Source organism: Macrobrachium rosenbergii, chromosome 18 (genome assembly GCF_040412425.1).
Source record: "Macrobrachium rosenbergii isolate ZJJX-2024 chromosome 18, ASM4041242v1, whole genome shotgun sequence".
In the NCBI taxonomy this organism is placed as follows: Eukaryota; Metazoa; Arthropoda; class Malacostraca; order Decapoda; family Palaemonidae; genus Macrobrachium; species Macrobrachium rosenbergii.
Genome location: NC_089758.1, coordinates 16921878 through 16936733, shown reverse-complemented (window position 1 = coordinate 16936733; position 14856 = coordinate 16921878). Strand labels below are relative to the sequence as shown.

General features: G+C 36.8%; 1 protein-coding gene across 2 annotated transcripts in view; it reads right to left on the bottom strand.

The window, feature by feature from the left end:
- The window catches only part of LOC136848155 (alpha-N-acetylgalactosaminidase-like), a 23823-nt gene extending 9123 nt beyond the window's left edge, over positions 1-14700 (bottom strand). Inside the window, exons 1-3 of one of the 2 annotated variants that reach the window (XM_067120435.1) lie at positions 14576-14700; positions 10713-10868; positions 3333-3507 (exon numbers count right to left, since the gene is read on the bottom strand). In XM_067120435.1, the coding sequence (XP_066976536.1) occupies positions 3333-3507; positions 10713-10867 (330 nt within the window). In that variant the 5' untranslated portion in view covers position 10868; positions 14576-14700. Of the gene's footprint in view, positions 1-3332; positions 3508-10712; positions 10869-14263; positions 14545-14575 lie in introns of those variants that run through there. The other variant, XM_067120434.1, reaches the window with a different exon arrangement.
- Positions 14701-14856: the final 156 nt, after the last annotated feature.

Here is a 14856-nt window from a genome sequence, read left to right as displayed (position 1 = left end):
AACACTTCCGATTTTGCAACAAACTTTGCAGCCATTAATGCTCGTTCGGGGCATGAAATGAAAAACAGGGTATGCATAGCCCGTAAGGCTGTAGATATGTACATAAGCAATATTGTAATTTACATGAGAAGACATAAATAAAACAATTAATTTTCCAGTGTAATTAACAAAAGTAACCGTCCAGTCCGAGACCCGCATAAAGCAACACGTTCCGACAACAACAAAATACAAACTATTAAAAAAAAAAGATTTAAACTCAGTGGTAGCCAGTTACTGATACTGGAAAAGAATCAAGCAAAAAAAAAAAACAAAGAAAAGCATAAACAAAAGACGAGACATGAAACCAGGAGACTGAAGACATTGCAATGTCAAGCAGGAACAAGAGAATTGCACGACTACTGCATTCATTTCCTTGCCTGATACTCGCTTGCCTTCCACAAAGCAGGGAGATGAATCTCATTCATTAGACCACCGGAATGCTTAATTCCCGGAGGCCAATGCGAAGCGGATTGTAATTTTATTCTTATACTTATTTGTTTGGTTTTATTATTCATGAAAAGGCTAGGCAAGATGAGCAGGATGTTTACATTCTCGACTAGAATAATTCTGTTGGCTCGCTCTCTCTCTCTCTCTCTCTCTCTCTCTCTCTCTCTCTCTCTCTCTCTCTCTCTGTTTGTTTTAGCTTTACGTTCTCTATCTCTATTTATGATTGTTTAACCTCTATTTTTTTTCTCATTTTATTTATCCTTTAAGAAACGAGATAGGAGAAACAAATGTTCTTTCTCTCTGTCATTTCTCCCTTATCTGTAATTGCTTACGAGAGTCAATGTGACTCTCTCTCTCTCTCTCTCTCTCTCTCTCTCTCTCTCTCTCTCTCTCTCTCTCTCTCTCTCTCTTTGTGACTGTTTACTTTAACCCCTATGTTATATTTGTTTATTCTATTTATTCATTAAGAAACGAGATAGGTGGAACAAATGTTCTTTCTCTTTCTCTCTGTTATTTGTTCCTTACCTAATTCCTCACGAGAACCCTCTCTCTCTCTCTCTCTCTCTCTCTCTCTCTCTCTCTCTCTCTCTTTCCTCGGCGAGTAAATTGATCGTCGTTGTCCTCTGTACAATTAGGTAGTCTATTTATAAAGTCATGAAATCATCGCGCTGTTTTTGTTGAGCCGTGAAGTGAGATTCAGCACAGCCAGACGGCAGCTCTCGTTGCATATTTCCGAGTTCGTGCTTTCACAAGCAAAATGCGCCATCAGTTATTTATTCTGAAGACCGGCGTTCTGTCCGCCTTTTCAAGATTGCAATGCAAATTCGCGCGTTTTGCTTAGGATTCACAGACTGCACCTCTCTCTCTCTCTCTCTCTCTCTCTCTCTCTCTCTCTCTCTCTCTCTCTCTCTCTCTCTCTCCTCTCTCTCTATCGCCACCTCTTTCTCTCCCCCTCTGATGCGGCTGACTGTACAGGTCTCGGCTTGTGTTTGCTAAGTTCGCAGTTTATTGCCGACATTGTGTCCACAAGATGTGATGTATATATACTGTATATACATATATATATATATATATATATATATATATATATATATATATATATATATATATATATATATATACAGTATATATATATATGTATATGTATATATTTATTTATATATATTTATGTATACATAATATATATATATATATATATATATATATATATATATATATATATATATATATATATATATATATATATATGTATATATATATATATATATATATATATATATATATATATATATATATATATATATATACACACACACACACACACACACTGCTCTCTCCCTCTCCCTATGACTCTTCCTTCGTCTATCCCAAAAGAAAATGGAGCCTGAACAGGAGAAAATGAAAAGGGACCCAGAGGAATTATCTGAATCCAGCAACAGGAATTTTCTCTTTTCCTTTTTTATTTCTATTTTTCTGGGAAGGGCGAAAGACGAAAGTCGCCTCCTCTCTCATTACCTTTCATGAGGAAGAGAGAAATTGCGACAGAAAATGCTTAATACAATATTTCTGAGTCCCGATGCTGAGTCATGTGTCTTTCGTGGGAGTCGGAGGGAACGGATGAAGGGGAACCGTTGGTTTTGTTTATGATCTTGTTTATTTTTCTGAGCTTTGTTTTTCTTTTTTATTTATAAATTTAGTCAGAGTAGTTTCCCTTTCGGGTTCATATATATGTATATTTATATGTACTGTATATGTGTATATATGTTATATATGTGTGTATTTATATATACATATATATATATATAATATATTATATAATATAATGCATATATAGACATACGTACATACATTTTTCCATGTGACTTCAGCTGCACATTTCAATGCTCCACCTCTTTCCTGTAAGTAATCATTTTACAACACCATTCTGCAATGACTCTAGGTCTCTCCCTTTGAGGTTTTATTACTTCCAGCACAAACCCCGAGGAAAATCAATTCCAGCAGCCTCCACATTTTTCATTCTGTGCCCATTCAACAGCCGGACATCATTTCCATTAAAGAGACTTGGCTCACCAGTCGCCCCCATATATTCAAACTTTTGCTTCCCTAGACGAACATCTATCTCATAACTTTTGCGTAAAGTTCTCAGACTTCTTGGCCTACGAGTGACTTCTCTCGATTGGCTATAGCAATTCTACGACTTCCAGTCTATTCTGCTGGCATTCAGACAGACTCAAATAACGTAGGCCTAGTCCTGATTAGTAACGGAATAAACAGGGAAGTCACACTCAAAATGTGAGGGCCAGTTCTTATTCTGGTCACCGTAAAAGTACATCATATTTACGGAATTAAAAATTGTAAAACTGTAGTTTAGTCCTGAAAATATGATGTGCTTTTCGAGACAGTTACTAGAATAAGAACTGGCCCTCATCTGTTTATTTCCCGTTACTGGATCATGGAATTAGATCTCATATATGATTACCTATTATTTTCTTACCAGTTTCTTTGAATACCGGGACTTTAAGTGTCAATCAACATTTTAATTCTGTGAACAAATGCCAGTCAACCCTTCTGATAAAACTGAATTGTTTGTACATTTTTTTTTTATTTGTACCAGATGCAGAAATGCCTTCAATCGTACAATTAAGGTTAATAGTTTATCTTATAATTCCCACCATCACACATCGGTTTCGTTTTCGTCATTTAATTTCTATAGCTACAAAATTCTACAGAATTTCATTTCAGTCTTACCTAACAATTCATATTGACATACATAACCCAGCTAATATATAAACTGCATGAACGAAGCTAAACGGGAGGCGGCACATGAAAACAAAATGTGAACTCACATAATCACCCAATTTCTTCAGTCCCGAAGGGAACCGCTCAGCGTCAGGCTGGAGTTTCCCGTCGGCGTCCCTCTCCCTCGCCGGCCAGCAGTCGTCCATGGAAACGACGTCGTAGCCTAGGGCCAAGTACCCTTCGGACACCATGAGGTCGGCCGTTTTCATGAACAGCTGTTCGCTAAAACGAATAAGAAGAAAACTTGTGTGCAAATGAGCTATATAGAAGAAGAAGAAGAAGAAGAAGAAGAAGAGGAGGAGGAGGAGGAGGAGGAGGAGGAGGAGGAGGAGGAGAACCAACCTTGCATCGCCAACCCTCTACGGTAAAAATATTGGGGGAGGGAATTCTGAAGAAGGGAGAAGAGGAAGAAGAGGAGGAGGAGCAACTTTGCACCGTACACCCTCCTGGGGAAAAACATTGGGGGAGGGATTTTTGAAGAAGAAGAAGAAGAAGAAGAAGAAGAAGAAGAAGAAGAAGAAGAAGAAGAAGAGCAACTTTGCATCGCCTATTCTCCTAGGGAAAAACATTGGGGAAGGGAATTCTGACGAAAGAAGATGAGGAAGAGGAAGGAGGAGGAGGAGGAAGGAGAGAAGCAACTTTGCATCGCACACCCTCTTGGGGAAAAACACTGGGGAGGGATTTCTGAAGAAGAAGAAGAAGAAGAAGAAGAAGAAGAAGAAGAAGAAGAAGAAGAAGAAGAAGAAGAAGAAGAAGCGCAACTTTGTATCCACAGCCCTCCTGGGGAAAAACATTGGGGAAGGGAATGCTGAAGAAGAAGAAGAAGAAGAAGAAGAAGAAGAAGAAGAAGAAGAAGAAGAAGAAGACGAATTGAACTGAACTGCGTATAAAATTTAGGCCAAAGCGCAAGCACTGGGACCTATGAGGTCATTCGGCGCTAAAATGGAAATTGACAGCAAAAGGTTTGAAGGGTGTAACAGAAGGAAAACCTCGCAGTTGCACTATGAATCAATTGTTAGGAGATGGTGGAAAGTAAGATGGAAAAAAAGAGAATATGAAAGGAGGTACAGTAAAAGGACGAAAGGGGTTGCAGCTAGGGGCCGAAGGAACACCGCAAAGAACCTTAAGTAATGCCTACAGTGCACAGCATGAGGTGCACTAACGGCAATACGCCCCTGCGGGAAGAAGAAGAAGAAGAAGAAGAAGAAGAAGAAGAAGTAAAAGAAGAAGAAGAGCAACCTTGCATGGCCAACCCTCTCGGGGAAAAATATCGGGAGAGGGATTTCTGGCTTCCGGTGGGTCGTTTGTCTGCCGCGGAACCAAGGACGTCAGGCGTTAATGCTCGCGTCCGCATCCTATGCATCCCACAGGAAGGAGCCAAAGCCTCCGGCATCATTTTTCACGCCCAGGATTAATTACGCCTGTTTTTAATAGCATCGGTTCGAGTTTTATATCTCGGGGAGTTTCGTAACGATGGTTCTTGAAAATTTTCCTCATTTACGTTCCAGACATTTTTGCAAAAGACCCAATTTGGAAGTAGGGTAAAATTCAGGGTAATCGTTCTTTTACGAAGAAAAAGATAATTGCATTTAAACCAAAATAAAGAAGAAATTAAAGTCTAAGGATATAACAAGGATTTGAAACTGACAAATACAACAGCCTTATATCCATAAAACGTTCAAGTTCTTCAGCTGTTTCATATAATAATGAGTAAAAAAGCGCCGAAGTTTCTTCGGAGCAATCGAGTTTTCTGTACAATCGCTACGGAGTATAATCAAGGCCATCGAAAATAGATCTAACTTTCGGTGGTCTCGGTATAATGCTGTATGAGCCGCGATCCATGAAACTTTAACTACGGCCCGCTGGTGGCCTATCCTATATAGTTGCCAGAAGCACGATTATGGCTAACTTTAACCTTAAATAAAATAAAAATTACTACTGAGGCTAGTGGGCTGCAATTTGGTATGTTTGATGATTGGAGGGTGGATGATCAACATACCAATTTGCAGCCCTCTAGCCTTAGTAGTTTATAAGATCTGAGGGCGGACAGAAAAAGTGCGGACAGAATAAAGTGCGGACGGACAGACACAGCCGGCACAATAGTTTTCTTTCACAGAAAACTAAAAATTCTGGAAACCTCGAAAATGAGACAGAAAAATTAAAGGAAAATTAACGAAGAGGAAATGAATGATTAACTTGAGGTTTTTATTAGTTTCTTTTATTCATTCTTTAAACAGAGTATATGAACTGTAACCTGAAATTCATCCGTAAGGGGAAAACTGAAGCTAAACCAAAAGTTTAAAAAAATGTGGGTATTCGTTGGATGACTCGAGACCAAAGGTCGACACCAGATTTACCATCACTCACAGGTCGCCATTGTGAAAAAGCCTGTGCTGGCATTAGGCCAACTTCATCTATAAAATATCTGTGAAAAATGATAGATCTGGTTTTCTGCGTCATCGAATTCAACTCATAAGAAAGTGGAAATTTCATGGTTATCTTCCAATCCTCCATATGAAGCTTTTTTTTTTTTTTTTTTTTTTTCCTGAGATCAATTTTCAAGTAACCTGGTGCCCCTAACTAGCCCAGATTCGAGAAAAAACGACGACAGACAGTAAAAGAGTTGGTTTCAACTCTCTCTCTCTCTCTCTCTCTCTCTCTCTCTCTCTCTCTCTCTCTCTCTCTCTCTCTTACACAAGGGAAGTTTGGGACACCATTCAGTAGACCTCAGGGAATAAATTCCTCCTCTCAGGCCACTCCGTAGCACCCGTTAAGCGACCACTTCCCACATTTATTCTGACCAAGGTATATTGAAGGAGTTCCCGGTAATCCCCTTTGGGTTACACGGTTCAGTGGCTCCTCCATTTCTGCTGCCAAGCTTTGGAATTCTCTCCCCGCTATTGTTTTGTCCTTGTCCTTTAAGAGTCAAGTCCAGCGGTCTTTCTAGTTAAGCCCCACCAGTTTTAGCTTTTTATTTATTTTTTTTTTTTAGTACTGGGCAAGAAAAGGGCATTAGGTCGCCCGTCCTGGTGGCCTACGCTCTTCAAAAAATAATATAATAATAATAATTCAGTTATAACCTATGATGTCTGTTCGTGGGACTTCTACAGTGGCAGTTTACTTGTACTCCGTCCATCGCCCTCATTACATAACAATAATAACAATGAGCAATATTCATCCGATATCTCCTCCGCAATTGATTATTTACCTCTTTTTCCAGTGGCGGTTATTCAACACCGTTTCTATTACAGCGTTCACCTTCCTAAATTCGAAACGTATATATCCCCCTTTCATCTGCCATGTTGCACCGGAAACTTTAATCTTGCAAGAATTGTCTCAAAATTCACCACTCACTAAATTTAATTACCAGAACAAGGAAATACCTCTCTGCCTCTCTGAACGTTTTGCCAACCTTCTTCGGGCACAAAAGCTTAAATTATATACGAAATTAATAAATCTTCAGACTTATCTAAGAACCATTATTCACTTAAATGAATTATGACGACAGGAAGAGTTATCTCTCTCTCTCTCTCTCTCTCTCTCTCTCTCTCTCTCTCTCTCTCTCTCTCTCTCTCTCTCTCTCTCTCTCTCTCTCTCTCAGCTTCTAATCAACCACTTTTCCAGCGCGAAGACCTTAAATTCTTTAAGGCAAAACTCAGCTCTATCTAAAAGCCATCAGTTACTAAAATTAACCATAAGGACTGGGAAACGTGTGAGTGTGTGTGGATGCGTATATTTTATGTGATTTTCGCCAAATCATTCTTCATTTTTCTTCCATCATTTATCAGAGGCAAGAATATTCGTAAACATTACCAGCTGCTTGATTCACAAGATTGTTTTCTGCCTTTTTATGTTAAAATCTTAAACATGGTGTCACTTGCTTTAACGTAAGTGTCCTAGATAAGCTTGGTATTAATTCGCTGTACTCAGATGCCGGCAGCCTCTGTTGCCATGCCGTGTAAACACACTACATTATATATATATATATATATATATATATGTGTGTGTGTGTGTGTGTGTGTGTGTGTGTGTGTGCGTATGAAAACATGTATATGTATATAATACTGTGTATATATATAGCCTACTGTGTGTGTATATATATAATATATATATATATATATATATATATATATATATATATATATATATATATGTGTGTGTGTGTGTGTGTGTGTGTGTGTGTGTGTGTGTGTGTGTGTGTGCTTATGTGAACGTGGTGTTAAGAAGGCATTTGTTCGTATGCGCCTGCGTGTGTCCGCACGTATACTTTTGATGCCACAGAAACTAAGCCAAACACAACGTAATCAAAGACAGTAGCTCAGCCATCAAAAGAACCGGGAAATAAGACTCACAGTCCCTATGGGCGCGAGCGATGTCAAAAGTCTGAAAGTAGGGAGGAAGTAGAACTGGCATTAACAAATGACTTGGGTGTTCCCTTCAGGGGAAGCGAAGAAAGATGTGCGTCACAGGGTCGTGTAAGAAGCGATGACATTTGTAGGCAAAACTCTTCTTCTTCTTCTTTTTTTTTTAACTGACGCGCCTAAAAGAGTACGTGTTTCGACGCAAGAAGAAAGGAGTCATCCGTACAGGACAGATGAAAGGAGTTGCAGTTGAAGGGAGACATTGTGTCACTGATGATGCATAGACAGATAGATAGATAGATAGAATATAGAATTTAGGCCAAAGGCCAAGTGCTGGGACATGTGAGGTCATTCAGCGCTGGAAGGGGAAATTGACAGTCAGAGGGTTTGAAAGGTGTAACGGGAGGAGAACCTCGCAGCTGCACTATGAAACAACTGTTAGGAGAGGGTAGAAAGTAAGATGGAAGAAAGAAAATTTGAACGGAGGTACAGTAAAGCTTCGACGAGATTTGTGAACTGAAAACCTCTTGAAGTAAAAGTTTCAATAATAAGTAAACAGTGTTCCATGTATGGATATTGATCGTGGTGTTTCTCAAAGAATTCGATCATCAGAAAAATGCGTAAGAAGCTACTACGAAGAAACCGAAGAAGAAGAAGAAGCACATTTTTTACAAGAACGTCATGCAATGCGTTGAAAATGTCACGATTTTCGTAAGTCTGACATATTTATAAGCACTTGATTGTCATTTATTTACGGTTATCTGGCACTACAACTACTGACAGATGTTAAGAACTGAACATCATAGACACAGTTCCAGAGAAATATGAGATCTATTACCGCGAGCCACGATAACTTTTTCATGGAAGCAATGTTCTGAACAACAATTATTCGAAGTCAAGGGAGATAAGAAGGATCGTTAGTTTGCTTTTGAGAGAGAGAGAGAGAGAGAGAGAGAGAGAAGGCCTCGATGGTGAAAGGAACGGCAACAGCGAAAAGTAAATATTGTGGAACACTGCAGAGTAAGAAAATGGATAACTGCAAATCAGTGAGACGAGAAAGCAAAGACCAACTTACTGAGAAGAGATGTTTTAAAGCCTTCGGCAAAAAGTTCGCCGATTGCAAGTACAGAACGGTGCTCCGTACAATAACAAAGGAGCATCAAGATGCAATCGCTTACTGTTATTGTAATGAACATGGACAGATTCAGGATAATATATGCAGGGATTTTGCTTTGGCTACTGTTATAAAAACAAGGTAATGTAAGATTTAATTCCATGAGCAAAGACAATAACTTGAGGTGTTTTGGAAATGAGGACCCAGACAGACATCTAGATAGATAGGTAGACACACACACATACATACAGTACATATACATACACACACACGCACATACACACACACACACACACACATATAAAATATTTATACAATTTCAATTCCACGAAAGGAAAGGGGCCATACACGACAATCCCAGGCTCCCCAACATAATTGCAATTAACAACATTACTCATGGCTACATGAACTCTTCAGGCTTCTTTGATTAAGGGTGATCAGGGCATAGCACGGTCCCTAATTAGTTCTCTTTCTCACTAATTTGATTTCTTTCGAAAAGGGCATTCTAAAATTCTCCAGTTCTTTTTTATTACAGAGTAATTTCATTTACAATGGGAGTTTCTTAGGGCTTTACGTATCTGTCTTACAGTTCTTTGCCAAAACTAAATAACTGAATAATTTCCTAGTTTAAAGTTTCTGGAAAATTACAAATCTGCTCACGTATGGCAGTTATTATGATGTTATATTTCAAAGCAAATATAATATATATATATATATATATATATATATATATATATATATATATATATATATATATATATATGACTATTTATCACATCACCGTGATTCATATACAATCAGAAAGCTACAAACGTCCTTTAATATCAATTCACTCTACCTCGGAAGTAATATATTTTCATATATGTTACCGAAGGAATTTTAGTTGATAATAAGTCCACCGTCCCGTGAGGATCGAACCAGCGACGGACGAGGAATCAGGACTACAGTGACACACTAACCAGTCGGCCACTGGTTAGTGTGTCACTGTAGTCCTGATTCCTCGTCCGTCACTGGTTCGATCCCCACGGACGGTGGACTTATTATCAACTAAAAATTCCCTTCGGTAACATATATGAAAATATATTACTTCGAGGTAGAGTGAATTGATAGTAAAGGACGTTTTAGCTTTCTGATTATATATATATAATATATATATATATATATATATATATATATATATATATATATATATATATATATATATATATATATATATATATACAGTACATATACATATTTATATATATATATATATAACATCCAGATTTTGTTATTTCAAGTTTTCATTCAATTTGTAGTACTGTAGTAAAAAATCTGCTAATTACCTAATGAAAAGCTTTACAGCAAAGCCCCTTTGAACGCCATTCAAATTTAAAAGCTTGTCGATTTGAGAGACATTACATAAAATACAAATACAATTCTCAGCCAATGGCTATGTCTTCGTGAAGATTCCCTCCAAGATATTATACCTTTTGTCATAACGACAGATTAAGGGGATAACATTACGGAGAATTATGTAGCTTTACCTGTCTTCGTTAAAGAATACGGGATAGCTAAAAATTACTGAGATATAAATACGGGACTAAAAATTACAGTCCTCAAAAAAGACGCAATCATGTGGAAAAGTAGACAAACATCAGTGTTACCACATTACAACATTTTTAGTCATGCAATGTTGCACAGATAATCATGTTTCATATATTGCAAGCTCGACCATTTCAAGTATGATTTTAGCCATTTTTTAGAAATAATTTGATAAGTCTCCTATCTCTATGATAGTGCTGACAACGCATTCACAGAAAGATAATGCATAAGACTCGGTATGTCCTGCATTTGTACATCTAACCTTTCTTTTGAATCGCTCAAATAAAGCAGCTTTACTTATGGATCAGTATATTTTTTATTTCTTTGCATTTTCAAGTCATTTGCAACACGAATTTAGTCATTCTTACCTAATACAGTTATCGGGGTCGTTCACACAGTCAGTGTTGCATCGGTATCGTTGCCAGGCTAGCCAGCCCATGGGTGGGGTTCGAGCCAATCCGTTCTCCAGGGCTCCCACCATAGCCACTAAGAACAGGACGCCAAGGGCTGTTATTCCTCTCATTCTGTTGAAAGAAAAAAGAATAGGAAATAATATTACACAAAAAGAAAATGTGGTCTATTGATACTTCCTTCAGCCTTCAAGAAAATCATTGTATCCCTGGACGGAGATGTGTGAAGCATGACAAAGATAAAGACAATTAAAAATCAGTGATCAATGGGATTAACAGCAAAGCTTTACAAGAAACATGATCAGAGTATGATATATCAGTTGACCTGGTTTCAAATGTATATATTTCTTACTAAAAAACTGCCCCAAAAGAGTAGCTGAGGAATAATATGCAAGAAATGAAGACTTCCCTTGCAACTTACCCTACTTTCACCACAGTGGCCCAACATGCAAATAACCAATGGCCAGTCATAAGTCTCCATAAACAAAGAACACCACTGAACTTCACAATTGTACAAGGTCCATTCGAAGACTCGGTTCAGTTCCCATTGACGATTACATCCCTGATACATACAGGCAAACTGCAGCACTCTAAGGGCTTGTCACAGTAAAGTATTACAACAGTCATGATATATTCCTTTACCACTATACGAACCCACTACAATAAATTAAATGAACAATACAATGATGATCTTGTTTCAGATCATCACCGAGGGGAGGAATTAACATTGCTAATTTACCCGAGCACTGACAATCACCTAGAGGAATTACATAATAAATGCTTTGAGAATAATTAGAGTATCTAAACAAACCTGAACACATTCCAACCGGGGTTAATATGTAAAGATATACCCTGTCCCAGTCATTGTCGAGGGGGAAAAAATCTGATTCAGTGATGTCCATAGAACAAGCCTCTGCAATCAGTGTATAAGAAACTACACCAAGCTAAAAACGTTAAACCGATGGGAATAAGACAACTGAAGCTCGTCTCATTAAAGCCTATTTGCACAAGAATGCCTAATTCTTTTCTAGAACATCGTTTCCAAGCAGATCTGGAGCAGTCAACAATTTCGAAACGAAAATACACTGGAAATCGACGAGCACGTTCATGATACTTGGCAAACTATTCAGGCAATTCAGAAGTCAGCCGACGAACCCTTCATAACCAGGATACCTGAACATGTGGAAAAGTTGTGGAAGAATTAAAGATTCATACCTATAAATAGGAGAGAGAAGTAAGAGCATAAAAACCTGATGAAGAACCAGGCCATCCACAGAGGATAAGTGGCCTTTTCATAACTGTAGACAGACCAGGACAGATATCTCTGATTACCATCAAGTGCACAAGTACCACAACCAATAACTAAGATTTCATCTTGGGTTATTCCTTTCATTAACGTTCTCCACTCCAGCTGCCAACATGTAAGAAATGCCCTTGGGTGTAGTGAAATGAGAGAATAAATGAATACATAAATAAATATTCCTCTGAATGAGTGACCAACCACTTAGCTGGACAATATTCCAGGGAAAACATGAAGTATTTGGAAAATAACCAAATGACAAACACAATGTACGTCGTAGTAAAAAAAAAATAAATAAATAAAAACAGCCCCACAGAAAATGTTGCATCAAATGCACTTTTGGGTCTGCTCCAACTTTACTGATTCATTAGTATTTCACACTTCAGGCTCCCTTTCCTACCACAATCAGTAACTCAAAACCCTCTCCCTTCCATGTTTGCTTCTCCTTTACTGCTTTATCTCTTTCTCTCACCCATGCATTTAGATGAATTACCCCCTCGCACTTGATTAGGCAACTGGCTCTTTTCTACCCTACCTTGAAAACATACATAGATACATACACCCACTGCATATATATATATATATATATATATATATATATGTGTGTGTGTGTGTGTGTGTGTGTGTATTAGTAACAGCTAATTTATTAAGGGATGCAACCTTTACCTTTAGACATAAAAAAAATTAGTAACTATGGTGTACATATATTTTCTTCCTATGGAACAGTTTTTATAAAATTTTCTATCTTGCATTACACAAATGTTTTAATACACAATTTTTTTCACCATATATATATATATATATATATATATATATATATATATATATATATATATATATATATATATATATATATATATATACTGTATATGTATATGTCTTTATATATAGGCCTTTTGACTATAAAAGTAGGCAAGCTAATAGCGAGACAACTGTATCTATCCTTCTGCTCATCTTGTATGCATGACTGTCCATGATTTTACTACATCTTCCCACTTTCATCACCTATCTATGCAGAGGCTGACATATGTATAAGAACTCGGTCTATTTGCTTGGCTCTTTATTGAGAACAACAGTGAACGCAGTCTGAAAGTACACAAATGGGAGGTATTCAAATATCTGCTAATTTAAGTATGCATTAAAGATATGAAATAATTAACTCGATAGTTACTGAATAGATAATAAATGCAGTCACGTAATGCATACAAGTTTCTATGTCAACATCAACTACTTACAATGATAATATGCTTTAAACAGGTATGTGATAAAATTGCCAATATCTAGGTTACATATGGAAGTTTCTTCATAAGGGAACTAACTCCACAACATAGTTATCAGTATAAACAATAAATGGAAGTAACTCTTTAAGTAGCATTGCCCATAATCATATAATATGCATGATAATCATATGGTATTATGAAGTTAAGCTTATTAAGTGCCCAAAGTCCCAAATCCTTGTCTTTATATTTTCAGGATATTATTGTCAACCATGCCATCTATTTTTTTTAACATCTACCATCTACAGTACATTGTTCATTGTTTATGAATGACTTTACTTATGTTGCTCCATCCTTCACATGCTTGATGCTATTATTATTATTATTATTATTATTATTTTCTCCTTCGCAATTTATATTTGCTATTCTGTTACATATTCTGCATCTTACTTTATATATACATATATATATATATATATATATATATATATATATATATATATATATATATATATATATATATATATATATATAATAAAATGACTGACTAAATTTTGATACCACAGAGTGTAAAAAATGGAAGGATGACATCTTATGGCAAGTTTTCTAAAAAAAAATTCCATCTAAACCTCAGTGGAATTAGCAGTGAACTAGTTTCCTGGCCACTGATCGACTGCGTTGGGCTGTGTCTAGGGTAGAACAGAATACTATGCTATCAACCTCATGCCAGAGACTTAATGAATATTACCGTGTTAGCATCTCTCAATGCACCAATCACAGGGGAAAGGGTTAAAGATTTCATTTTTAAATTACACACACACACACACACACACACACATATATATATATATATATATATATATATATATATATATATATATATATATATATATATATATATATATATATATATATATATATATATATATATATTATATATATCCAACTCATTACAGAAACAAACGATAAAGCTGTTTCTAAATGAAACTCACCTGACGATCGATCTGCAAAAGCAGCAAAGTCACAGAGTGATGGAAACAGAGTGATGAGAAAAGACTAATCTAGATCATCAGGAGCCACTTTGTACCAGTTACACAGCTGACACATGGGAAATCAGAGAGTTACGATTTCGTATTAAAATTTCAAACCAAAATGACTCAGAAAACGAAAGCAATAAAACTAATGCAACAGATCCGCAAAGACAAAAATATTATAGTTAATTTTATATGCATAAGATGGCACAAGCCTTGTGAAATGACAATGCAGGTGTAATACATAAAACAATTATCCTACACTGAACTTGCCTACAATTTAGAGTCAGGTTGTCCAAAGAACAGATGACAAGTTTCCCACAGTGAGTATCTATGCATGAGTAGTCACTAGGCAAAAGATAAAATATCCATTATCAACTGCGTTGTTCCTTTTATCTTATGTACACTAAAAAATAAGCATGCACTATCAGGAATGAAGCACTGGCAAAAAAAAACAAATATCCACAATGGAATTAGACAATAAGATAACCATAAAGTTAACCAGCATAGTAACATCATCTGAACTATCCCCTACAACTTGGTTTTGCTGTAAA